General features: G+C 46.7%; 1 protein-coding gene across 1 annotated transcript in view; it reads right to left on the reverse strand.

The window, feature by feature from the left end:
* The window catches only part of tsc1a (TSC complex subunit 1a), a 29,395-nt gene extending 6,491 nt beyond the window's left edge, over positions 1-22,904 (reverse strand). Inside the window, exons 1-18 of the mRNA XM_042100531.1 lie at positions 22,593-22,904; positions 21,838-22,017; positions 21,323-21,426; positions 17,912-18,064; positions 16,617-16,761; positions 15,056-15,210; positions 10,097-10,170; positions 9,835-10,001; positions 8,966-9,063; positions 7,593-7,740; positions 7,304-7,422; positions 6,926-7,013; positions 6,691-6,783; positions 5,681-6,179; positions 5,170-5,264; positions 3,423-3,580; positions 1,926-2,108; positions 76-186 (exon numbers count right to left, since the gene is read on the reverse strand). Of these exons, the coding sequence (XP_041956465.1) occupies positions 76-186; positions 1,926-2,108; positions 3,423-3,580; positions 5,170-5,264; positions 5,681-6,179; positions 6,691-6,783; positions 6,926-7,013; positions 7,304-7,422; positions 7,593-7,740; positions 8,966-9,063; positions 9,835-10,001; positions 10,097-10,170; positions 15,056-15,210; positions 16,617-16,761; positions 17,912-18,064; positions 21,323-21,426; positions 21,838-21,946 (2,499 nt within the window). The 5' untranslated portion in view covers positions 21,947-22,017; positions 22,593-22,904. The remainder of the gene's footprint in view (positions 1-75; positions 187-1,925; positions 2,109-3,422; positions 3,581-5,169; positions 5,265-5,680; positions 6,180-6,690; positions 6,784-6,925; positions 7,014-7,303; positions 7,423-7,592; positions 7,741-8,965; positions 9,064-9,834; positions 10,002-10,096; positions 10,171-15,055; positions 15,211-16,616; positions 16,762-17,911; positions 18,065-21,322; positions 21,427-21,837; positions 22,018-22,592) is intronic.
* Positions 22,905-23,758: the final 854 nt, after the last annotated feature.

Below are 23,758 nucleotides of genomic sequence, written 5' to 3' on the forward strand. Positions count from 1 at the left end.
TTGAGGGACAGCTGGCTCAGTAACAGCTCCATGTTGGTGTGTGTGTGTGTGTGTGTGTGTGTTCAAAACTCTCACCTTGAGGGACAGCTGGCTCAGTAACAGCTCCATGTTGGTCAGGTTCTTTCTGGCGGTCTGTAACTCCGCCTCCAGGTGGGCTGTGTGCTCCTCCCGCTCCTCCAGTTCACCCTGAACCATCAACATCAACACTTTACTGTGTGTGTGTGTGTGTGTGTGTGTGTGTGTGTGTGTGTGTGTGTGTGTGTGTGTGTGTGTGTGTGTACCACATAACATCAAACACATTACTGTGTGTGTGTGTGTGTGTGTGTGTGTGTGTGTGTGTGTGTACCACAGAACATCCGCACAGATAACACACTGGCTACATTACTGTTTTGTGGGAGATATGAGGAGCTCAGGGTTTCCGCTGTCCGGTAATTGCCAGACATTGGCTGGGAAAAAAGTGAAATGTCTGACAAAATTGAAATTAGCTAATAATCCTAACACAATCTGAAATTGGGAATAAGCCTAGAAAGTAGGTCTATACTAAAGCAAAAACTACACCATCCTTTGGCTATGTTTTAAAGGAACAGGCTCCGTTTGAAAGTTATTAAACAACATTTAAAATAAAGCGCACGCCTAAAGCATCTGTTATAAACAATGAACGAACGAGACGGTTCAAACATCAGAGGCCAGACGCAACAGATGATGGTGAATCGGTAACGCCTGATGTCCGGTCAGCTCCACCACCATCAGAGAAAAAGCCGAAGTGTCGGGCATATCGGTCAGAATCAGTGGCGGTGAAAGTGGAGCTGCGGGGGGTGCGGCCGCACCATGACACGTCACCATGACACGTGTCATTTTCCGTGTAGACAGACGCATGGCTACACTGGACATGCAACTGTGTTCTGTTCCCAGAGCATGCTTTCTCTGTCTATGATCTGCAGGGTTAGGCCCTCCTCGACGAGGAGATGGCTTGTCCGCAGATAATTTGCGGCCCAATTGAATGGTATCAAGGAACCGCGGACCGAAAGAAAAATAAATTAAAAACATTTTCCATATTAGGAAATATTTCTTAATTTAGTGTTATCAAATAAAGAGGTACAGCATCAGGGGGTAGTGTGAGCATCTGCGCAAGTGAAACTGGTGAACCTGTTGAACCACTGGAGATAACGTGGGTAGAAGCAACAGTATTTAAAACAACGAACAAGGCGGATTATTATTGTCCATGAAAACAGCATAGACTGGCTAGTCTAATCCAAAAAATGGAAATAACAGATCTTTAAAATTGACACTAGTTAAGCAAATTTACATTAATAAATGTTGGCTAATAAATGTTGCATTCTATTCATGGGTTTCATCTGGTCCCTTTACACAGGTGTATTAATTAAGCCCCATGCAGTCTGCATTCATAATCATGGTGCTTGATTTTATACACCTGTGGAAAGGGACCTGATGAAACCCATGAATATGGCCTGATTATGTCATTCTGTAAGCTACATAGCCTGCCTCCAGTTTTCTTAAACTTGACTAATTAAGAAGCGACAATAGGATATTTGACCGGCATATCATCAAAATGTCCGAACAACGAAACGACCGACACCATTTTTTTCAACCGGAACCGCTGGTGAAGCTCCTGAAAGGTTGAGATGTACTAACCACGTGTGTGTGTGTGTGTGTGTGTGTGTGTACCTGCAGCTCCTGCATGGTGCAGGAGTACTGGCTGCATTAGTGTGTGTGTGTGTGTGTGTGTGTGTGTGTGTGTGTGTGTGTGTGTGTGTGTGTGTGTGTGTGTGTACCTGCAGCTCCTGCATGGTGCAGGAGTACTGGCTGCATTAGTGTGTGTGTGTGTGTGTGTGTGTACCTGCAGCTCCTGCATGGTGGAGGCGTACTGGCTGCATTAGTGTGTGTGTGTGTGTGTGTGTGTGTACCTGCAGCTCCTGCATGGTGGAGGCGTACTGGCTGCACTCTCTGTGCAGCTGGGCGAGTTGCTCCTGCAGCTGTGTGACGGAGGTCTGCGTCTCCTCCTGCAGATGGAGGAGGTGCTGCTGCTCCTGTTGGAGGCTCCCGCGCAAACCCTGCAGCTCCACATCCTGCAGCTGCAGCTGCTCCTTCTGCAGGGAGGCGCAACATGGAGACAGACAGGGAGGTGCAACATGGAGACAGACAGGAGGCGCAACATGGAGAGACAGACAGGGAGGCGCAACATGGCGAGACAGACAGGGAGAGAGAGAGACTCATAGTCAGGCTGTGGGAAGTGATTAAAGCTACAGGCTTAGGAAATAAGCAGCCTGCCTTACGCACGCACGCACGCACGCACGCACGCACGCACGCACGCTGTTCTATTCTGCTTGTGGTCTGTCCATGCGCAGTTGGTGCCCTTGTAATGTTGCAGCACCCTTGTATGCCAGAACTCCTTGATGAACTATTAGTTTAACTGGCCTTATGTCCGAGTGAGAAGCTTGGGTCTGGACACTTGTAGACTCTTAAAGGTAAACTATGCAGTATTGGCAATTTCCTTACTGTTTTCTCGGTTTTTGCTTCTTTTTCGCTGGCTCTGTCATAACGTTAGTCTGAGAAACTCCATCGCTACCTTTTTCTAGCCGGTGCCTGGCGTGTATGTGTATTTGAATGCAGTACAGCAATTCGTTACACTTGTTATACTTCCTGACACTGAGGCCGTCGGCCCGCCGGCCCACAGCTGCAAGGGTGGTTTTTCTGGGGGAAGCGAGACGGCCACCATTCAACCCGAAAAAAGTCATATAACCATTCCAATGACCCTGAAGCTGGTAAATGAAGGTACATTAAGCTAAAAAAACTTGCATATTAAGCTAAAAAAACCTGCATAGTGTGCCTTTAAGTCTAGATGCTTGTTTTGTTGGTGACAGATGATACAGGATGTCCACCACTGTGGGGTTCCTGGCATCTACAGTAGTTAGTAGTAGAACTCCAAAGTGACACCTTGTGGTTGTTTGTGTCAACTGCAGTTTGTGCCATTTCTGCTGAGAAAATGGGGTGCGTGATTCCTGAAGGAACCCGTCCAAACTTAACAGGGACCCACTGTAGTTTCTACGTAGCTTGGCGGCTCAACACAGGCCTCTGCTACAGTAGCTTCTTATGCTACGGCCAGGGGCAGGCAGAGCTGGCATTTCATCAAATAGCCCATTTACAAATGGACTGCTACAAAAACACCTACTTTTGCTTTTCTGTTACTTTTCCCAAAATAAAATAAATAAAGAAAGAAAGAAAGACAGAAAACAAAACATAGCAATCGATGAGTTCTCAGACAGCCTGGTTAATGCATGTTTCTATAAATATCTACACAACACTGCAATCTATAGCAGGCAGACCACATGTCTAGCCCATCTGCTAAAGTGGCTGTTTTGGGCGCTTCCCGGGGAGTTGGGCTATGCCGAGGGTGGCGTTACCATGGAGACGTTCTGTTCCTGCAGCGCCGTGGCGTTGATGACGCGTCTCAGCAGGCGTCGATTGCGGATGGCGTGCTGTTCCCTCTTGTGGCGCTCAAACTGCAGCTGCGTGTGCAGCAACTGCACCTGACTGCGCAGGTGCTGCAACTCCTCCACGTCTGCAAACGGGTAGAGGACAGAGGTTGGTCCAGTCGTATCACAAACACAGCTCATGCAGGCAGAGGCCAAAAGACTAAGGCAAGGTCAACTGCTACACAAGCTGTATGCTATTTTCACCATTGGGCTTTTCTTAAAGCAACGCCATGGAAGAATTGATATTTATGCCCCTTGACGTCAACATTCAACGCCAAGTCGATACCCAGTCTGTCAGAAAAACAATTAAATGGGTCATGATCCTACACGATCAGCTATGTTGCATGGTGCAATATCAAGGCTTCCGGGCACCCACTGGCAATGCCAGAGAATGCATTCTTCTTCATATTCTCTTCATTCTCCATACAAAGCCTTCATTTCATGGTAAAAGCACTGCATTGTGCTACTTTAACAATTGGGCCTTTCAATCTGCATTAGATAGGATTGAGGATTTGACAGGAAGTGGGTGGGAGAGAGATGAGAAAGGGTTCAGGAAATGACCTCATGTCTTGAGGTATAAGACACTGCTATGCCCTCCCCAGCTGGACGCAGCTTTTGCCAACTTCCTGTCCCTTGTGCAAAACAACGGTGAGGATACGAGTCGGTCTGATGCAACGGTCAGGATACGAGTCTGTCTGATGCAACGGTCAGGATACGAGTCTGCCTGATGCATTCCAGATGGTCATCACCTTTTCTCTTTCTCGGGGCAACTGCTTCCTCTCCTCCCCTCTCCTCTCCTCACCTATTCTCCTCTCCCTTCCTCTCCTCTCCTCACCTCTTCTCCTCTCCTCCGTGCTCGATGACACTCATTAATCTGGACTGGCTGGACACCCTGGTGTGACTCATTAAACTCGGTAGATCCATCAGACAGTGATGGGAAACACCCTAGGCTTAGGTCCCTGAAGAGCAGGATGCACTGAGACAGAGACAGAGAGAGGGAGGGAGAGGGAGAGGGAGAGAGAGAGAGAGAGAGAGAAAGAAAGAGAGAGAGACAGAGAGAGAGAGAGAGAGAAAGACAGAGAGAGAGAGAGAGAGAGAGAGAGAGAGAGAGAGAGAGAGAAAGACAGAGAGAGAGAGAGAGAGAGAGAGAGGCCCCCCTCTACCCTGTCTGCAAATTGAAAATAGTAAATTGCAGTAATAATCTACCCTGGTCAGCACGTTACAGGTGACCTGTCCAGCAATGCCCCATATAACTGTGTCAGACTTATTGACCAGAGAAGAGAAGGGCGTGCTTCCTCTTCTCTAACTCTAGGGTGGACGCCAAACAAGCTGGTCTCTCCAAGAAGCTAGAGCGTTGCTTTAGAACAGAGTGGTCTGGAGCGTTGCTTTAGAACAGAGTGGAGCGTTGCTTTAGAACAAAGTGGAGCGCTGCTTTAGAACAGAGTGGAGCGCTGCTTTAGAACAGAGTGGAGCGCTGCTTTAGAACAGAGTGGTCTGAGAGGAGGGCAGCCAGGGGAGAGGTGATGGTGAGGTGATGGTGAGGTGATGGTGAGGTGATTGTGAGGTGATTGTGAGGTGATGGTGAGGTGATGGTGAGGTGATGGTGAGGTGATGGTGAGGTGATGGTGAGGTGATGGTGAGGTGATGGTGAGGTGATGGTGAGGTGATGCTCTACCTTTGCTTTTAACACTCTGCTGCTGATGCTGCTGCTGATGTTGCTGCTGTTTCCCAGGGGCCGGACCTTCAGCTGGCCTGCTCGGCATCGACAATCTGAGAGAGACCGACACAGAGAGAGAGACAGAGAGAGAGAGAGAAAGAGAGACAAACAGAGGGAGAGAGAAAGAAAGAGAAGGAGGGAGAGAGGGCAGACTCGTTTAACAGTTAAGATAATGACACAAGAGAGCTGCTCATTCCGCATCATTAACTTTCACACACCTCTGATTCCATCAGTCTGCTGTCACACACACACACGGTTTAAGGAATGACTTCCTAAGTTGACGACATCATTAAACATGAAACAGCTCTAACTCAGCTCTTGTCCCATCAGGCATAATAAGAGCCCTAAAGACAAACGCCTACAACGTCTACATCCCCTCCTCCTCCACTCATCCACTCCTCCCCCACTCCTCCCCTCCTCCCCTACTTCTCCCCTCCTCCACTCCTCCCCTGTCCTCCCCTGTCCTCACCTCCTGAGCTTGCGGTCGTGGTTGGCGCTTCCCTGCTGGATGAGCAGGTCCAGCATCTCCAGCGGAGAGTTGGCCACTGCGGACCCCATCGCCTGCTCGTCTCCTGCGCTGTTGTTGGCCACGCCCCCCCGCCTCCGGGCCTCCCCCGTCCGCCGCTCCACGAACAGCTCGGCCGCTTTGGGCAGCGCCAGGTCAAACAGGGGCTCGTACGGCAGAGGTGCATGCTGGGTAGCCTCGTCGCACCAGGAGCTCTCTGAAGGGGTGAAGCAGGGCCAGGTGGACCACGGGGGACGCTGGCCTTCGTAAGCCGCACCAGAGTCGGGTCGCTCTGGTGTGGACAGCGAGTTTGGGGTGTCGGCGCCGACGCACACGGGCTCGGTGGAGTTGGGTTTGACCCGAGCCTTGGATGGCCGTTTGTGGGAGAACATGGTGTCCCGTCTGTGTAAGGTGCTGCTGGCATCACTGTCCGTAAGGCTCAGCAACTCCTCAGTCATAGCGTCTGGGCAAAGCAGAGGGACACAGTTAGCACAAGCACTACTGAGAAATAAGGCAGGGACAAGACTGGAGCGTGTGTGTGTGTGTGTGTGTGTGTGTGTGTGTGTGTGTGTGTGTGTGTGTGTGTGTGTGCGCGTGTGTGTGTGCATGTATGTGTGACCATACAGCTTGTGCGATATATACCTGTATGGAGGTTTACACTATGTGTTTATATCAGGTGTGTGTGTTGGTCTACACTATGTGTTTATATCAGGTGTGTGTGTTGGTCTACACTATGTGTTTATATCAGGTGTGTGTGTTGGTCTACACTATGTGTTTATATCAGGTGTGTGTGCTGGTCTACACTATGTGTTTATATCAGGTGTGTGTGTTGGTCTACACTATGTGTTTATATCAGGTGTGTGTGTTGGTCTACACTATGTGTTTATATCAGGTGTGTGTGTTGGTCTGCTGCCATGTTCTATTTCTGTCCGTGCTCATCTTTGTGTGAATGTAGGAACACGTTCCTAACTCACCTTCCTCTCTCGGACCCTCCTCCTCCTCCTGATCCCTAACAAAGGCACACACCTCAGGCAGAGTGAGGGACTTCTCCTGCTCACCAGCACCACCTACAGGCCAGGAGGACAGCAGAGAACGTTAGGAGAGAAGAGGCCAAACGGTTGGTTTCCTGATAAAAAAAAAGACTGATTCTGCAGTATTACTTGTTAAACAGTCATGCTTTCTCTCTCTCTCTCTCTCTCACACACTCACTCGAGCAGGTCAAATTCTCTGAGGCACTGGGTTCTCGCATATTATTTTGCAAGACAGATGATTGACAGCTGTCAATCACTGCATCATCCTGCCAAAAAGAGCAAAGAAGTGGTGTAATTAATCATAAACAAACAAACATCCTCTATACTATTTACTGCCTTGTTTGAGAAAATTAAAATACTAATTGTATTGATTAATATTCTGACAATTCTATATGTTTATGAAACAACAATAACACAACACAACACAACACACACAGCAAGACCCAAGGTCCATCAATCCTTTGGGACAGAGGAGAAATGAAGATGTATGCAGAGCAGATTTACACGTACGTGTGTGTGTGTGTGGTGTGTGAGCGTGTGTGTAGGCATAGTGTACCTGTGGACATTGAGCCATGCTGGCAGGCTGGTTTCTGAGCTCAGCTTCATGTGGCTGAGGAGGGTGAGGAGAGAGAGGGCCAGTCACGGGGGTAGTGAGCGGGGTCAGCTTTCCGTCCACTGCAGACACACACACGCAGAGCAGAGTGACCATCCTCATTACACACAACACCACAGATCTAGGCCACAGGGACAACAGTGTGTGTGCGCTCTGTGGAGTGGCATGTTAGTGTACTCCCCAGGTGTATATGGTGTGTGTGTGTGTGTGTGTTGGACTGGCATTTGCTGACCTGATGTGCTTGACACTCTTCCTGAGAGGTTGGAGGTGCTCTGGGGCACGTGATTGGTGGGGGACGCTCCCCTGGGGGGCGTGGTCATCCCACAGTGCAAGGCAGGGCTCCAGCCTGAGTCCTGAGTTCCCATGGCAACAGCAGAACTCTGACAAACACATTCCACAGACTCATTGACAGCATGGTAATATCAGCATGGCAATATCCCCACCGATCTGCAATGCAGCTGCTAACAGAAGTGCACTGACTGGCTTCTCTTTTTAATGGATCTATAAATACAGCATATAAATCACGGCAGACTGCATCATGGTGCTTTTCATAAAGGCCATCTGTGCAGGCCTCGAAAAATCTCAACATGAACTTTATTCTACATGATTCATATTCTAATCCATTTATGTCTTACTGAAGACCTAGAATGTCTGTGCATAAGGTGACTAAATATACACAAGGCATGAGGATCCCTTTCAGGTGCCAGTGACTGAACAGTAACCTCGCACACTATTCCTACAGCACTTCATAAAGAACATTTGAATTCTTTTGCATCTTTAGCATTTAAAAGTACTTACGTTAAGTTATATTTGTATCTTCTCTTTACCTGTTGCATTTCTAACTTATTTAATACATTTGTCTGGCTTTGCCTTTCCATTACCATACCATAGCAGTGGTTGCTTTGTCTTGGCGTTACCATACCATAGCAGCGGTTGGTGTCTGGCTTTGCCTTGCCGCTACCGTACCATAGCAGCGGTTGCTTTGCCTTGCTGTTACCGTACCATAGCAGCGGTTGCTTTGCCTTGCCGTTACCGTACTATAGCAGCGGTTGCTTTGCCTTGCCGTTACCGTACTATAGCAGCGGTTGCTTTGCCTTGCCGTTACCGTGCCATAGCAGCGGTTGCTTTGCCTTGCCGTTACCGTGCCATAGCAGCGGTTGGTGTCTGGCTTTGCCTTGCTGTTACCGTACCATAGCAGCGGTTGCTTTGCCTTGCCGTTACCGTACCATAGCAGCGGTTGCTTTGTCTTGGCATTACCATACCATAGCAGTGGTTGCTTTGTCTTGGTGTTACCATACCATAGCAGCGGTTGGTGTCTGGCTTTGCCTTGCCGCTACCGTACCATAGCAGCGGTTGCTTTGCCTTGCCGTTACTGTGCCATAGCAGCGGTTGGTGTCTGGCTTTGCCTTGCTGTTACCGTACCATAGCAGCGGTTGCTTTGCCTTGCCGCTACCGTACCATAGCAGCGGTTGCTTTGCCTTGCCGTTACCGTACCATAGCAGCGGTTGCTTTGCCTTGCCGTTACCGTACCATAGCAGCGGTTGCTTTGCCTTGCCGTTACCGTGCCATAGCAGCGGTTGGTGCTGGTGTCGGCTGGCGTCTCACCTGCTGGATGGCAGTGAGGGGGGTGCTGGTGTAGGAGGGAGCTGGGCCCAGCCTGGGGGGGGTCACACCTGGAGGCCGCACAGGTACGCAGGGGCTACCTGAGAAGAGGCAGACACAAGCGGACAGGTGAGGAGCCGTCGCCCCCATCCTTACGATATGACACATGTCAGGATGCACAGGTCACGTAAGGGATAATGCCCGACGAGGTGTCCATTATCAGAAATAAATGGACGACACGGAGGAGTGAACCGTCCGACTCGAAGTCCGCGAAGTCCATTTATTTCTGATAATAGACGCATCGAAGGGCATTATCCCGTTTATACCATGGTCACTAAATAAATAGATATGAAATCAATTATTAATACTAAATGAGTTTTAGAGCTAAAATCGTTTTTTCAGCTGTTTACAGTTGATTTTATTGTTGCGAAGCCTGCCTCCAGGCTCAACCGTTGTCCTACTATCGTTGTTATAGTTACCATTCATAAGCATTGATATGGAACGGCGATTAAACTTTTTTACCAGATCTACTTCATAGGTGTAGTAGATCACTTTTTAAACGACACCCTTTTCAACCTAGACCATGGTATAAACTACAATGCTTCATGGTACATGTGTTGGACTATGTGTGTATGTGGATCTGTATGTTCTGCATCTGAATGTTTTTCTCTGGAACTGGCTGCGCAGGGATGCAAAACTAATTTCAGTGTAAACTAACCAAGTACTATCATATCATACCATAGCTCCAAAATGACACGAAAAGCCTAAATGATTACCTAAATAATTCCACATATCGACCACTCACAGAACAAAACTAACTGAATCCTGACATAGCCGTGCGGGCAGGGTGGGAGAGGGGGGGGGTCACTCACCGTAGGCACTGTGGTCCAGGGGAGGCCCTTCAAGGGCTCGGGAGCTCAGGTGGACTGGTAAGACATCGGGCATGTTGGAGAAGCCCTCTTCCCACGACGCCTCCTTGGGGTCCAGGGACACCTTGGCACATTCCACCACTATGTCATGGGTCTCAAAACTCCGCCATCTAGAAGGCAGACCACCGGACAGGTTAGCCCTCCTCTTTCCATTCCTTAACCTCTCTTCCATACCTGATGAGAGGCGTTCACAGGTGTGACTCACCTGGTGGGGTCCAGCTCAGTATCTTTGGTTCCAGTGACCAACTCCGGATGAATCCGCACATGTTCCAACATGGGCTTGAAAAACACAGAGATGGACTTTTACTATCAGCCAAAACGTGTGAATGCAAAGCAATGGCTAGATAATGTGTACCACAGTGACTGAGATCTATATACAGCGGGGAAAATAAGTACTGAACGTAAACATTTATATTATGTTTACAGAACGTAAAAATTTTTTTCAGTAAGTATACTTCCAGTGAGGCTATGAAATTTTCACCGGATATTAGTATTAACTTAGGTAATCCACACATATATAAAAATCCAAACATTAATGTCTAAAAGTAGTGTTATGAGTAAAAAAGTGGAATGGCACAGGGAAAAAGTATTGAACACACTAAGAAGCAGTACACAAAGGCGAGGAATGACAAGGAACAAACTGGAATCTATAAGTAGTTAGAGAAATTGTCCCTCCTGTCTGTGCAAATTGATATAAGATGGGTTAGTACATACTGGTGGGTTTTTTATTACCAAGGTGTCACACAAGAAACATTTCATGATGGGTAAAGGCAAAGAGCTCTCCCAAGACCTTTGCAACCTTATTGTTGCAAAACATATCAATGGAACTGGTTACAGATGCACTTCAAAACTTCAGAATCATCCAGCAAGCAGTATTGGAGCCATTATCTGCAAGTGGAAGAAACATCACTGAATCATCAACTGGCCATGCACAGGATCTCCTTGCAAGATTTCTGACCAGGAAGTCAGAAGGAGTCAGAAGAGCCAAGGACCACTCAGAGAAAGCTCCAGAAAGATTTGGAGGCAGCAGGTACAATTGTTACAGAGAAAATCATAGGTAATGCACTCCACCGCCATGGCCTCTATGCACGCTCATCCCACATGACTCTATTGCTGAAGAAAAACATGTCTTGAAAGTTTGCTACACGACATTTGAACAATCCTATGAAATACTGAGAGAATGTATTCTGGTCAGGCAAAATTGAACTTTTCAGATGTCATACTACACACCATATTTGGAGGAGAAATGACACTGTGCATCACCCTAAAAATACCATACCAACAGTGAGATTTAAAGGTGGTGGCATCATGGTGTGGGCTGTTTTGCATCTCATGGTACTAGCAGACTTCATACAGTTGAAGGAATGATGAATGGAGTCATTTTGTTCCAGGAGAATCTTTACTTCCACCAGGATGATGAGGATGAGACATGGCTAGACCTTCCAGCAGGACAATGATCCAAACCATTCAGTAAAGGAAGCTCTCAATTGGTTTCAGAGAAAGGAAATCAAGGCGGTCCGTGTATCATTCGTTCATTTGATATTCAATTGAGAATCCAAAATAAAAAAACGAAAAAAAGGACTTATTTGTTTATGAATGTGATACAAACCAACAAATAATGCTTTGTTTTTCAGACTTTTGATTTCATGATCAGATCATTACATTTTACATTACATTACATTTGGCTGACGCTTTTTAACCAAAGCGACTAACAACATGGTAAACAGTAAGTTTTAGAACAATTCTCACAATTTTAGGACAGTTTAAAAAAAACATTAGAGTACAGTAAGAATAAGTGCGTCGGTGAGTGCTGTTTTTAACAGTTACTTGTCAGTTTAAAACGGCTGGTGAGTGCTAGGATCAGTAAGACTTGTTGTAAGTGTTGCTATGAGAGTAGATGTTCTCTAAAGAGCTGGGTCTTCAGGAGTTTTTTGAAAGTGGAAAAGGATGTCCCTGCCCTTGTAGGAACTGGCAGTGTGTTCCACCAACGAGGAACAACAGATGAGAAAAGTTTGGATTGGCTTGAGCGTACCGGTGGTAGAGCTAGACGTCGTTCGTCAGAGGAGCGCAGCGGTCTGGAGGTAGTGTAAGTCTGTATGAGGGCATTCAAGTAGGTGGGAGCAGAACCGGAGACTACTTTGTAGGCAAGCGTTAGAGACTTGAATTTGATGCGGGCCGCCATAGGTAGCCAGTGTAGCTGGATGAGCAGCGGGGTAACATGTGCCCTTTTGGGTTGGTTGTAGACCAGGCGCGCCGCCGCGTTCTGGATCATCTGAAGTGGTTTCACTGCGCAGGCTGGGAGACCTGTCAGGAGGGCATTGCAGTAGTCGAGTCGTGAGATGACTATTGCCTGAACCAGAAGTTGGGTAGCATCTTGAGTCAAGTAAGTCCTGATTTTCCGTATGTTGTAGAGTGCAAAACGGCATGACCGGGCGACTGAGGCAACATGATCTGAGAAGTTTAGTTGGTTGTCAAGAACAACTCCTAGATTTCTTGCAGTCCTGGTCGGTGAAACAGACAGGGAGTCAAATTTGATGTTGATGTCGTGGTGTATGGTAGGTTTAGCTGGGATGACTAGCAGTTCAGTCTTTGAGAGGTTCAGCTGGAGGTGGTGTGCCTTCATCCATGTAGCTATGTCTGAAAGGCAATCCGAGATCCGTGCTGAAACCAGGGGGTCGTCCGGTGGAAAGGACAGATAGAGCTGTGTGTCATCTGCATAGCAGTGGTAGGAGAAGCCGTGCGAACGGATAATCTGTCCCAAGGAGGTTGTGTAGATAGCAAAGAGGAGGGGGCCCAGCACTGAGCCCTGGGGGACCCCTGTGGTGAGATGGTGAAGTGCGGATAGCTGACCAAGCCATGATACGTTAAACGAGCGTCCTGTGAGGTAGGATTCAAACCAGGAGAGAGCAGAACCGGAGATTCCCATATCAGCGAGTATAGAGAGAAGGATACGGTGATTAACCGTGTCAAAGGCAGCCGATAAGTCAAGCAGAATGAGTACTGATGACCGAGCGGTCGCCCTGGCTTCTTTTAAGGCTTCTGTTACAGACAGCAGAGCCGTTTCGGTAGAGTGGCCGCTTTTGAACCCAGACTGATTTGGATCCAGAAGGTTGTTCTGTGAAAGGAAGTCAGAGACCTGTTTGGAGACTGCTCGTTCAATGCCTTTGGATAGGAAAGGCAGTAGTGAGACAGGGCGGTAGTTCTCGACTTGAGCAGGGTTGAGAGAAGCTTTCAGATCAAAAGTAGAACGTTTAAAAAACGGCCTCAGGCCCAAAACTGATTTTGATATTTATTTTTTCCGATTTCTGTGACCTGGAAGTCTATCCAAGTCACTTTCTTGGTCTAGACCTGTCAGTGCTCAGTGTTGCCAATTCAGTGACTTTGTTGCTAGATTTAATTTTGGCCATCCCATAGTGACAGAAAATATTGTCTAACAACTATAGCGAGAAATTGGGCGACTTGCGCAACGATGGCAAACTTGGTTTAGTTGAATCGACAGAAAATCATCTCCCTTCTCATGCCTGTTTCGTTTATGAACATCGCGTTCGCCCAAAGCATTATAGAAGTAATGACTGGCCTAGGCTATGTAGTATCAGCCCATGTTGGGGAACGTAGGCCTAGATGTTAGATCTATCAGCTCAAATCATCATTTGTCGCCAACGTCATTGGAAGGCAGCCAGCTGCAGTAGCCTTCTGGTGAGATTACACCAAAGACAGTAGCTATGACAGGGAAACTGGGGACACATCGTTCAACAAGCACATTGATCAAAGGAAAGAGGGGCTACAACTTCATTCACAAACAGAGCAAATAATTCAAATCGAGCCATAGGCGTAGCCACAGGCGGGCCTAGGCCCGTCTACTTGTCAGTCCTGCCCGTCCAACTATAGGCCTACGTTCACCATCTGAAAAAGATGCGCAATTAACACTGCTCTGAGAGCTCAATAAACAGTCAAATCGCGAACAGGCGGCAGTTCCGTTTAATTGTCAGGTGTGAAATGCGTTCATATTCCACTTTTTATGTCATAGACGTTGCATGCCTATGGAAGGAAAGGCTTTGCAGTAGGATTGTCCAAGCTGTTGCTTCAGTTTGTGTTTTAAGTTATGCGACGCACTGTTGCTGGGTTCATGCCGTTTTGCGCAAGTTTAAAATGTTTAGCCGACTGCGTAATTTGCCATTTTTGTTCAATAAGTTCTACTTTTCATTTCATGAATGTAACATGCATATGATAAGGCTTTGCAGTTGTAGGCCTACAATATGGTCAATCTATTGTCTGGTAGGCCTAGTCCGATTTAACACTGCAAAACAGAAGCAGCAGCTGGCAATAGAAGTCAATAAATAATTTCCGGGTCACAGAAATCGGAAATCAAAATCAGTTTTGGGCCTGAGGCCGTTTTTTAAACGTTCTACTTTTGATCTGATCATGAAATCAAAAGTCTGAAAAACAAAGCATTATTTGTTGGTTTGTATCACATTTATAAACAAATAATGAAAAAACAAGTCCTTTTTTCGTTTTTTTCATTTTGGATTCTCAATTGAATATCAAATGAACGAATGATACACGGACCCAAGGCCCTGACTTCAATTCAATTGAACAGTTTTGGAAGTTAACTAAAGATCAGGATTCACAAGAGGGACCCCTGAAATAGTCAATATTAAAGGACTATCTGTTTAAAAGAATGGGCCAAACTCACACCAGAATACTGTGACTGATTAGTTTCGTCATACAGGAAATGCCTTGAAGCTGTCATTACGAATAAAGGCTTTTCCACAAAGTATTTAAGAAATTTCAGCAGGCGTGTTCAATACTTTTTTCCTGTCATTCCACTTTATTACACATAACTCTACCTATGGACATTAATGTTTGGATTTTTTTATGAGTGGATTATCTGAGTTAATACTAATGCCTGGTGAAAATTTCATGCAAATAGCCTCATTGGAAGTATACTTACTGAAAGAAATGTTGACGTGTCCAATACTTATTTTCCCCGCTATATATATATGAATATATGAACACAACAGGATGTCTTTACTAGATTTTTCCAGCAAATTTGGTTCCAAGAGGTCCAAAACAAAACAATACCAAATACACAGTCTTAGAAAACAGCAACTCTGCATAAAACCAAAAGGCTCCACTATCCATGTTGGCCGAGAGGCAGTCTCACCTTGACGACCTCCTCAAAGGTGTCCACGTTCTCCTTCATGCTGTAGTGGACGCGCAGGTAGGAGACGAAGTTGCAGGGGTACATGCCATACAGACGGTGGAAGAGGGAGTAGATGCCGGCGTGCAGGTGAATGGACAGAACACTAGGACTGCTCCCTGCACAAACAAACACCATCCTCTCAAACACCATCCTCTCATACAGAACACTAGGACTGCTCCCTGCACAAACAAACACCATCCTCTCAAACACCATCCTCTCATACAGAACACTAGGACTGCTCCCTGCACAAACAAACACCATCCTCTCAAACACCATCCTCTCAAACACCATCCTCTCAAACACCATCCTCTCATACAGAACACTAGGACTGCTCCCTGCACAAACAAACACCATCCTCTCAAACACCATCCTCTCATACAGAACACTAGGACTGCTCCCTGCACAAACAAACACCATCCTCTCAAACACCATCCTCTCAAACACCATCCTCTCATACAGAACACTAGGACTGCTCCCTGCACAAACAAACACCATCCTCTCAAACACCATCCTCTCATACAGAACACTAGGACTGCTCCCTGCACAAACAAACACCATCCTCTCAAACACCATCCTCTCAAACAGAACACTAGGACTGCTCCCTGCACAAACAAACACCATCCTCTCAAACACCATCCTCTCAAACAGAACACTAGGACTGCTCCCTGCACAAACAAACACCATCCTCTCATACAGAACACTAGGACTGCTCCCTGCACAAACAATCACCATCCTCTCAATGTCATAGAAACACCATCCTCTCAATGTGACAGAAACACCACCTTCTCATACTCGTAGACAGAACACTAGGACTGCTCCCTGCACAAACAAACACCATCCTCTCAATGTGACAGAATCATTGCGACACTTTTGTAGTATCGGTGCACCGTGCAACACTACCGTGGAGAAAAGCATCTATTAAATTAAATGAATCACAAAGTGCTCCCTGCTTTTTTCTTCCAGCTGACTTGACCTTAATGGTGCAGTTTAATTCAGGACAATGACTGAATTTCTTCTGTGCGGCCTGGCAGTAGACCAGACTTGCCCTGCCGTCATGATGCAGATCTATGACTAATTCTGACTCACGTCAGAAGGGCAGGTGGGATCTTAATCATCGGTCTTTGACTATAAAATACAATAAAAGTGAAGCGACCGGAAGTGACTAAAAGACAGCGGCGAATTCAACCGAATATGCCAATTCTGGGAAGATCAGGTCAATACTGTTTACTCTGTATGCTTTGGCTTCAAGAAGCACTTACTGTGAAGTCTATGCTTCCAATTTTGCCTTCATGGCTGACCAAATTTGTCTTAATTTCTTCAGAACATAAGTGCATGATGCCATGGTGTATTTGCTGTTTACAGCCGGTGGTAGAGAACATGAGATTCACTTCCTATACATCTGTGGCATTGGGAGCTTTACTGGCAGTAGCACTGAAAGTAGCAGCTTCTTCACTGAGTGTAATGGTGTTGACCCAGATCGGCCGAGGGTTCGGTGCAATCCGGGTCTTGTCTGGACCAGTACCTGAACTCCTGTGAGTCCACCGTGCCAGGCGTCCGAAGACATCAAACAGCTCGTCCAGGAGGTGGCGACTGGGCTGTGGGATCATGGGAAGTAGCGTGGTCACCACCAGAACTCCCGTTATCAGCACCACCGTGTCCGAATCCGTCTGAAACACACACTTACATTAGATACACTCACACACAGTTACATTAGATACATACACTCACACACAGTTACATCAGATACACACTCACACACAATTACATTAGATACACACACACACAGTTACATTAGATACACACTCACACACAATTACATTAGATACACACACACAAACAGACAGACAAGAGTTATATTACACACACACTCAACAAATTTGACATTGCATTATATATCCTATCAAGCACCCAGCACATTTGTAGCAAATGCATTTAGAAACATTATCTCACCACAGTTACTTGATACACATTACATGCTGACCTAAATACACATCCACAAATACACACCACAACAACTACTCTCTGGCAGATCACAGTTATGCACACACACTTTCAATACAATCAGTCTGACACATACACACACACACACACACACACTCCAAGAAAATCTCAGTCAGTGTGACCCACAGGGCAGCCCAGCACAGCGTCGGCGATATTGTAACGGGCCCTACTAGGGGTACAGATTTGCCCCCAAGAAATACATCTCCTCCCAGAGCAGGGATGTGCAACCACCACCGGCACATCACCACACCAGCATAATCAGTACAGGGGAGAGGGGCACTGCTGTGTCTGAAGAAAAGACATTCCTCAACTCGACAGCCCAGCTACATCGAGATGACCCTTACACCCCCCCCCCCCCCCCTCCCTCCCCGCCCGCCACCACAACCAGCCCTGTGTGGAGGAAGAGAGAGAAGAGAGGGAAGAGAGAAGAGAGGGAAGAGAGAGGAGAGAGAAGAGAGACCCCCCCCCCCCCACCGCCACCAGCCCTGTGTGGAGGAAGAGAGAGAAGAGAGGGAAGAGAGAAGAGAGGGAAGAGAGAGAAGAGAGACCCCCCCCCCCCCACCACCACCAGCCCTGTGTGGAGGAAGAGAGAGAAGAGAGAGAAGAGAGAGAAGAGAGAGAAGAGAGAGAAGAGAGGGAAGAGAGACCCCCCCCACCACCACCACCACAACCAGCCCTGTGTGGAGGAAGACGCACAGGAGCACATCCTGGAGCAGAGTGAGCAAGGAATGGAGTGAGGGAACGAGAGAGTGAGGGAGGGAGAGAAAGAACGAGAGAGGGAGGGAACAAGAGAAGTGTGCGCGGGTGGGCGGGCACCTTGAGGCACTTGAGCAGGGTGGGGAAGAGGGGGAAGCGGGGGATGGTGTGGATCCAGGGCGGCTGCCGCCGGATGACGTGGGCCAGCAGGGTGAGGGAGGCCAGCCGGCACGTCTGACGGCCCAGGCAGTCATTCAGCTTCTCCAGGAGCGGCTGAGAAAACACACACACACACACACACAGAAAACACACGCACACAGAAAACACACAAGCACGCACACACACACACACGCCCAAGCACACGCACGCACACAAAGAGACAAGACAACTGTTGTTAGTAAAAGGGCTCCATCACTCTTGCTCCTGGGGTATGACTGACCCCAATGGCTGTTCATTTCAGTCTGCTTCACTAGACTGGCGGGTGTTTAAGATCTGATGTTGCGCTGTTGTGCTCAAACACAGTGTTCAAAACCCACTGGATTCAGGCAATTCCATCAACCACAATAGCAATAATACCATGTACTATTTAGACATTGTCCTTCTTTGATTCGGATGTTTTTACTATATCGATTTAACATTTTCAGGGACAAAGTCATACAAGCATATGCACCAAAAGAGCCAGAGCACAGAGGAAGGTTGGGCAGTTGCCTTTTCATCATGCCGTCAAAGTTACATAATTGTGGTGAGCCAGGAGGCATGTCTGCCTTTTGACAACAACAACAACACTTGCTTCAGCACGCCAGTGGCCCCTGGGAGGCTAGTACAGCCGTGACGGCTCTCCATGACACGCTGCTCTGCTGCAGCCGACGGGCCACGTCAGGAACACATGGGAGGTGAAGGCTAGTGTAAAGCAACCATGGTTGTACTTAATTTACCTTCAAATAACGGCTTCAAAGGCATTCTGATGACACACTGACTCATAATGCAACGTGTGATGCCATCTCCGACATTGCTAATGCATGTCTGGTTTAGTTTTCGGTAGGGTTGCAAAATTCCGGGAATTTTCAAAGTTGGAAACTTTCCATGGGAATTAACGGGAATATATGGGAATTAACAGGAATAAACAGGAATTAATGGGAAATTAAGTCAATTTCATGCACACAGCAGTAGGCATAGGCTGCTAGACATAAAGGAAACCTATGGTGCGTTTATATGCATGGGGAAAAAATGTTCCAACCAATCGGATTTTGTTGTTGAGTGGTGTGGTGTATCTTGGGCAGTTCAGTGTTGCTAGTTTAGCACACTAGTAAACCATTGGCAGAGAATGGGATTCCCGCTAGCATGCTAGCTAGCTTTGTATGCTAAGCTAAGCGAAAATACCCACATACAAATCATATTGCTTATTACAAAACAAAATGTTAATGTTTGTATACAAAACAGTTTGTATGAATTACCCAAAATTCCCAGTTGATTCCTGTAAATTCCCATTAATTCCCATAATTTCCTTTAATTCCATGAAAGTTTCCAATTTGGAATATTTCCAAAATTCCCCAACTTAACTTCTAATGGTAAGTTTCCGGAAAGTTTCAGGAAATTTACTGGAAATTTTCCGCCCCTTTGCAACCCTAGTTTTCGGCACACTGGGTTAAACGGGCACCCTGGGTTAAACGGGCACCCTGGGTTAAACGGGCACCCTGGGTTAAACTGGGTTAAACGGGCACTCTGGGTTAAACGGGCACTCTGGGTTAAACGGGCACTCTGGGTTAAACGGGCACCCTGGGTTAAAGGGGCACACTGGGTTAAACGGGCACCCTGGGTTAAACTGGCACTCTGGGTTAAACTGGGTTAAAGGGGCACACTGGGTTAAACGGGCACACTGGGTTAAACTGGGTTAAACGGGCACTCTGGGTTAAACGGGCACTCTGGGTTAAACGGGCACTCTGGGTTAAACGGGCACTCTGGGTTAAACTGGGTTAAAGGGGCACACTGGGTTAAAGGGGCACACTGGGTTAAACGGGCACACTGGGTTAAACGGGCACACTGGGTTAAACGGGCACACTGGGTTAAACGGGCACACTGGGTTAAACTGGGTTTAACGGGCACACTGGGTTAAACTGGGTTAAACGGGCACTACCCAGTATGTTGAACACTGACGACAAGGGGGTCTAAATTCAGATTCTTACAACATGTTTGCTTTAAACAAGATCATCAGGAGATGACCAGGAGATGACAGTGAAGATGGTAGGCATCCAGTAGCAAGTGCATCCAGTAAGTGGTCTCTCTGGAACAAGCCTGTCACAACAGTGCTTTACAAACTCTCTCAATGGGATACTTCTACTTGCAGCTGTATTGTTTGTTTTCCATCTCTCCCAGCTCAAATGACCTGCACAGTAATCGCATGTCTGCACTGTCTCTGATTACCTGAATCTCTGATACCCTGAATGTGTTGACTTACCGGTAATAAACAGTGTTACTGATTGACTTCAGTTTATTTTGAGAGAAAAAAAATGTTTGCCAGAGAAAAAAACAAACTTCTGCTGGAAAAGAGGTTTAAGATACAGAGGCCTAACTGTACAGTGATGTGTTATGATGAAGTGGTGATGCGTTGAGATGTGGTGTGTTGTGATGTGGTGGTGTGATGTGGTGGTCTGCTGTGGTGTTGTACTGTGGTGTTGTGTTGTACTGTGGTGTTGTACTGTACTGTGGTGTACTGTGATGTGGTGTTGTACTGTACTGTACTGTACTGTGATGTTGTACTGTGATGTGGTGTTGTGCTGTACTGTGGTGTTGTGCTGTACTGTGGTGTTGTGCTGTACTGTGGTGTTGTGCTGTGATGTGGTGGTCTGCTGTGGTGTTGTACTGTACTGTGGTGTTGTACTGTACTGTGGTGTGGTGTTGTACTGTGGTGTTGTACTGTGGTGTTGTACTGTGGTGTTGTACTGTGGTGTTGTACTGTGGTGTTGTACTGTGGTGTTGTACTGTGGTGTTGTACTGTGGTGTTGTACTGTGTGATGTGGTGTTGTACTGTGATGTGGTGTTGTACTGTGATGTGGTGTTGTACTGTGATGTGGTGTTGTACTGTGATGTGGTGTTGTACTGTGATGTGGTGTTGTACTGTGATGTGGTGTTGTGATGTGGTGTTGTGCTGTGCTGTGATGTGGTGTTGTACTGTGGTGTTGTACTGTGGTGTGGTGTTGTACTGTGGTGTGGTGTTGTACTGTGGTGTGGTGTTGTACTGTGGTGTGGTGTTGTACTGTGATGTATGTGGTGTTGTGGTGTTGTACTGTGATGTGGTGTTGTGGTGTTGTACTGTGATGTGGTGTTGTACTGTGATGTGGTGTTGTACTGTGATGTGGTGTTGTACTGTGATGTGGTGTTGTACTGTGATGTGGTGTTGTACTGTGATGTGGTGTTGTACTGTGATGTGGTGTTGTACTGTGATGTGGTGTTGCACTGTGATGTGGTGTTGTACTGTGGTGTTGTGCTTTGATGTGGTGTTGCACTGTGGGATGTGCTGCGTGTGTATCTGACCTTGTGCTGTGGCTCGCCCACTGCAGTGAGAATCAGCAGAGCCTGAGATGAGCTAGACTCCAGGTAATAATCCACCAGACCGTTCAGCAGCACTGAGCCCTTTTCTGCCACACACACACACAAAACACACACACACACACACACACACACACACACAGATAAATTACAATATCAACACAGCACACTGAGTGAAAACAGTGGTGTGTGTGTGTGTGTGTGTGCGTGTGTGATACATTTCACACAACACAACTCACTACCTCATCATAACATATTAGGAGCGGTCTAAAGTACCTGTTCAACATGCACTTAGTTTTTTAAGCCTTTCCTATGTGTCATGGTTTGTATATTATAGTATTTGTGTATTATAGTATTTATGTTATGATGGAGTAGTAAGTTGTGTTGTGTGAAATGTCTAGTGATGTGTTATGAGAGAGAGAGAGAAAGAGAGAGAGAGAGAGAGAGAGAGAGAGAGAAAATGTGTGTAAGTGTGTGTGTGTGTGTGTGTGTGTGTGTACCTGCCCTGAGGTGGTCCTCCACCAGCTGTCTGGTCTGCTGCAGCTGCTGGAGGTCCGTGGACTCCAGAAGAGGAAGCAGGTCGAACACACTGGTCTGCTCCTTGGCCATGGTGGCGGCGGTTGGACAGAGGCGAGGACTCGGCTTAGCTCTCCGTCACAGACGGGCTGAGGCTACGACCTCTGCGACAGGAGAGGCACGCATGTGAGCAACACAAGAATTTCACAGGGTCACGTCATGATTTACTGCCTTCTGGAACGAACACATTATCAAAGACCATGTTATGCGTCTTTTCAACGTGATGCAATATAGCCTCCGAAGCAAACTATAAGGCCACCGTGTTGAAGGCTCTGATGTGTTGACAGGTGCAATGATTATTTAGAACTGCCTGATATGTTTGTGGTGTTCCATATCAGTTTTGACATGAGTATCATCTGACCTGTGGCTAGTCATCAACAGTACATTCCATGGTGCTTTCTTCAAAGAAATATTTGGTTTGCTTCAAATAGGCCCCGGCAAGCGATTGCAAAAGAGATCAGTTATCAGGGAAGCAAGCATAAACTCTGGACCTATAACGTTAGCACTAAACTGGACGGACGTGGATCCTTGGTTATTTATGCCCAACACCAAGTCAGATAGACATGTATGGCAACTGTGACAAGTGAAGGGAACGAACAAACTCAAAAGCAAAACTGCATCTATACAGTCTATGACGTACAAAATTCAGTTTAAACATTGAAATGTACTTATATTTTACCTTTTGAAACGTCCTGCGTTCATCTGAAGGGCGCCATCTTGGAAATTTCACAACTAACGTTAGCCTGCTAGCAACGTTAGCTTATGTCTAGCTGGGTATCTAGCGAAACTTTTGAGCTACGGACTGGAAATTAAATGCCTCCAGGAACAACAGACTCTATACTGCTGGCGAGTTCAAGGTCTTTGTGTGGCCGGAAGTCCTAAAAAGTTAACCGCGTCAGACATGCAGTTGACAGCTTAGATTACTTTCCGCTCACTACCTCCAGCAGCATGCATGCAGCAGGTTGGACATGATTGACCAAGAATCGACGCATGCGCACTGTAAATTTGGGCTATGAAATTGGAGCTTGGCCAAAGTGTTTCTGCGTGTTAATAAATTGACAATTACCTTTAAAAGTTTTTGATCAAATCTTTATTTTGTTAATAACATTAATAACATTTCTTGCTTGTGTACGTTGCTGTTTATATATTTATGTTTTAATGCTTTGATTTTAAATGAGTTTTCTCCCGTGATATGCATGATTAAAACCCGGTAGGTGACGCTTTTTCGCTATTCACCATCCATTACGCCCTGGTGGGCCAAGTGTGTTGTTTGATTTATCAGGCCTATCTTTAGTTTTCTTTGAAATATAGTCAACTTGGGATTTAACTTTGGCTACATTGACCACCTTGTAAGCCGTTGTCGCACAGTTGTTCTGAGTAGGCTAGGCCAACACATTAAATGCAATGAACAATTTGTTGCGGGTTGTGTTTAATTGCAGGCTGCATTCAGGTTACCAGATCAGATGGACAGAGAAAATATCTTCATCCAAATATGAAAGCAGTCTGATTGTTGTGGGAACGGGAAATCCAGCTACAGTAGCCTACGACCTAAAGGGTGTGAACTTTCTCATACTTTCAACCAGTCACTCTGACCTGAAATGACTTCGCTCTCTCTCACACACACACACCTCTACAAAACGGACGCCGGCAGCTGCGAAAAATATGCCTGTTGTGTCTTCCTGTTGGTGGAATGAGTTGCCCAGTGCTTTCCGTTCCTGTGGTAGTTTTGGGTCTTTCAAGAGGGGTCTAAAGTATCTTATCAACATGCACTTAGTTTAATAAGCCTTTCCCATGTGTCATGGTTTGTATAGGCCTATTATGTGTTTATTTCCATTAGGCTATTTA

This window comes from Alosa sapidissima, chromosome 8, assembly GCF_018492685.1.
Source record: "Alosa sapidissima isolate fAloSap1 chromosome 8, fAloSap1.pri, whole genome shotgun sequence".
Taxonomy (NCBI): Eukaryota; Metazoa; Chordata; class Actinopteri; order Clupeiformes; family Clupeidae; genus Alosa; species Alosa sapidissima.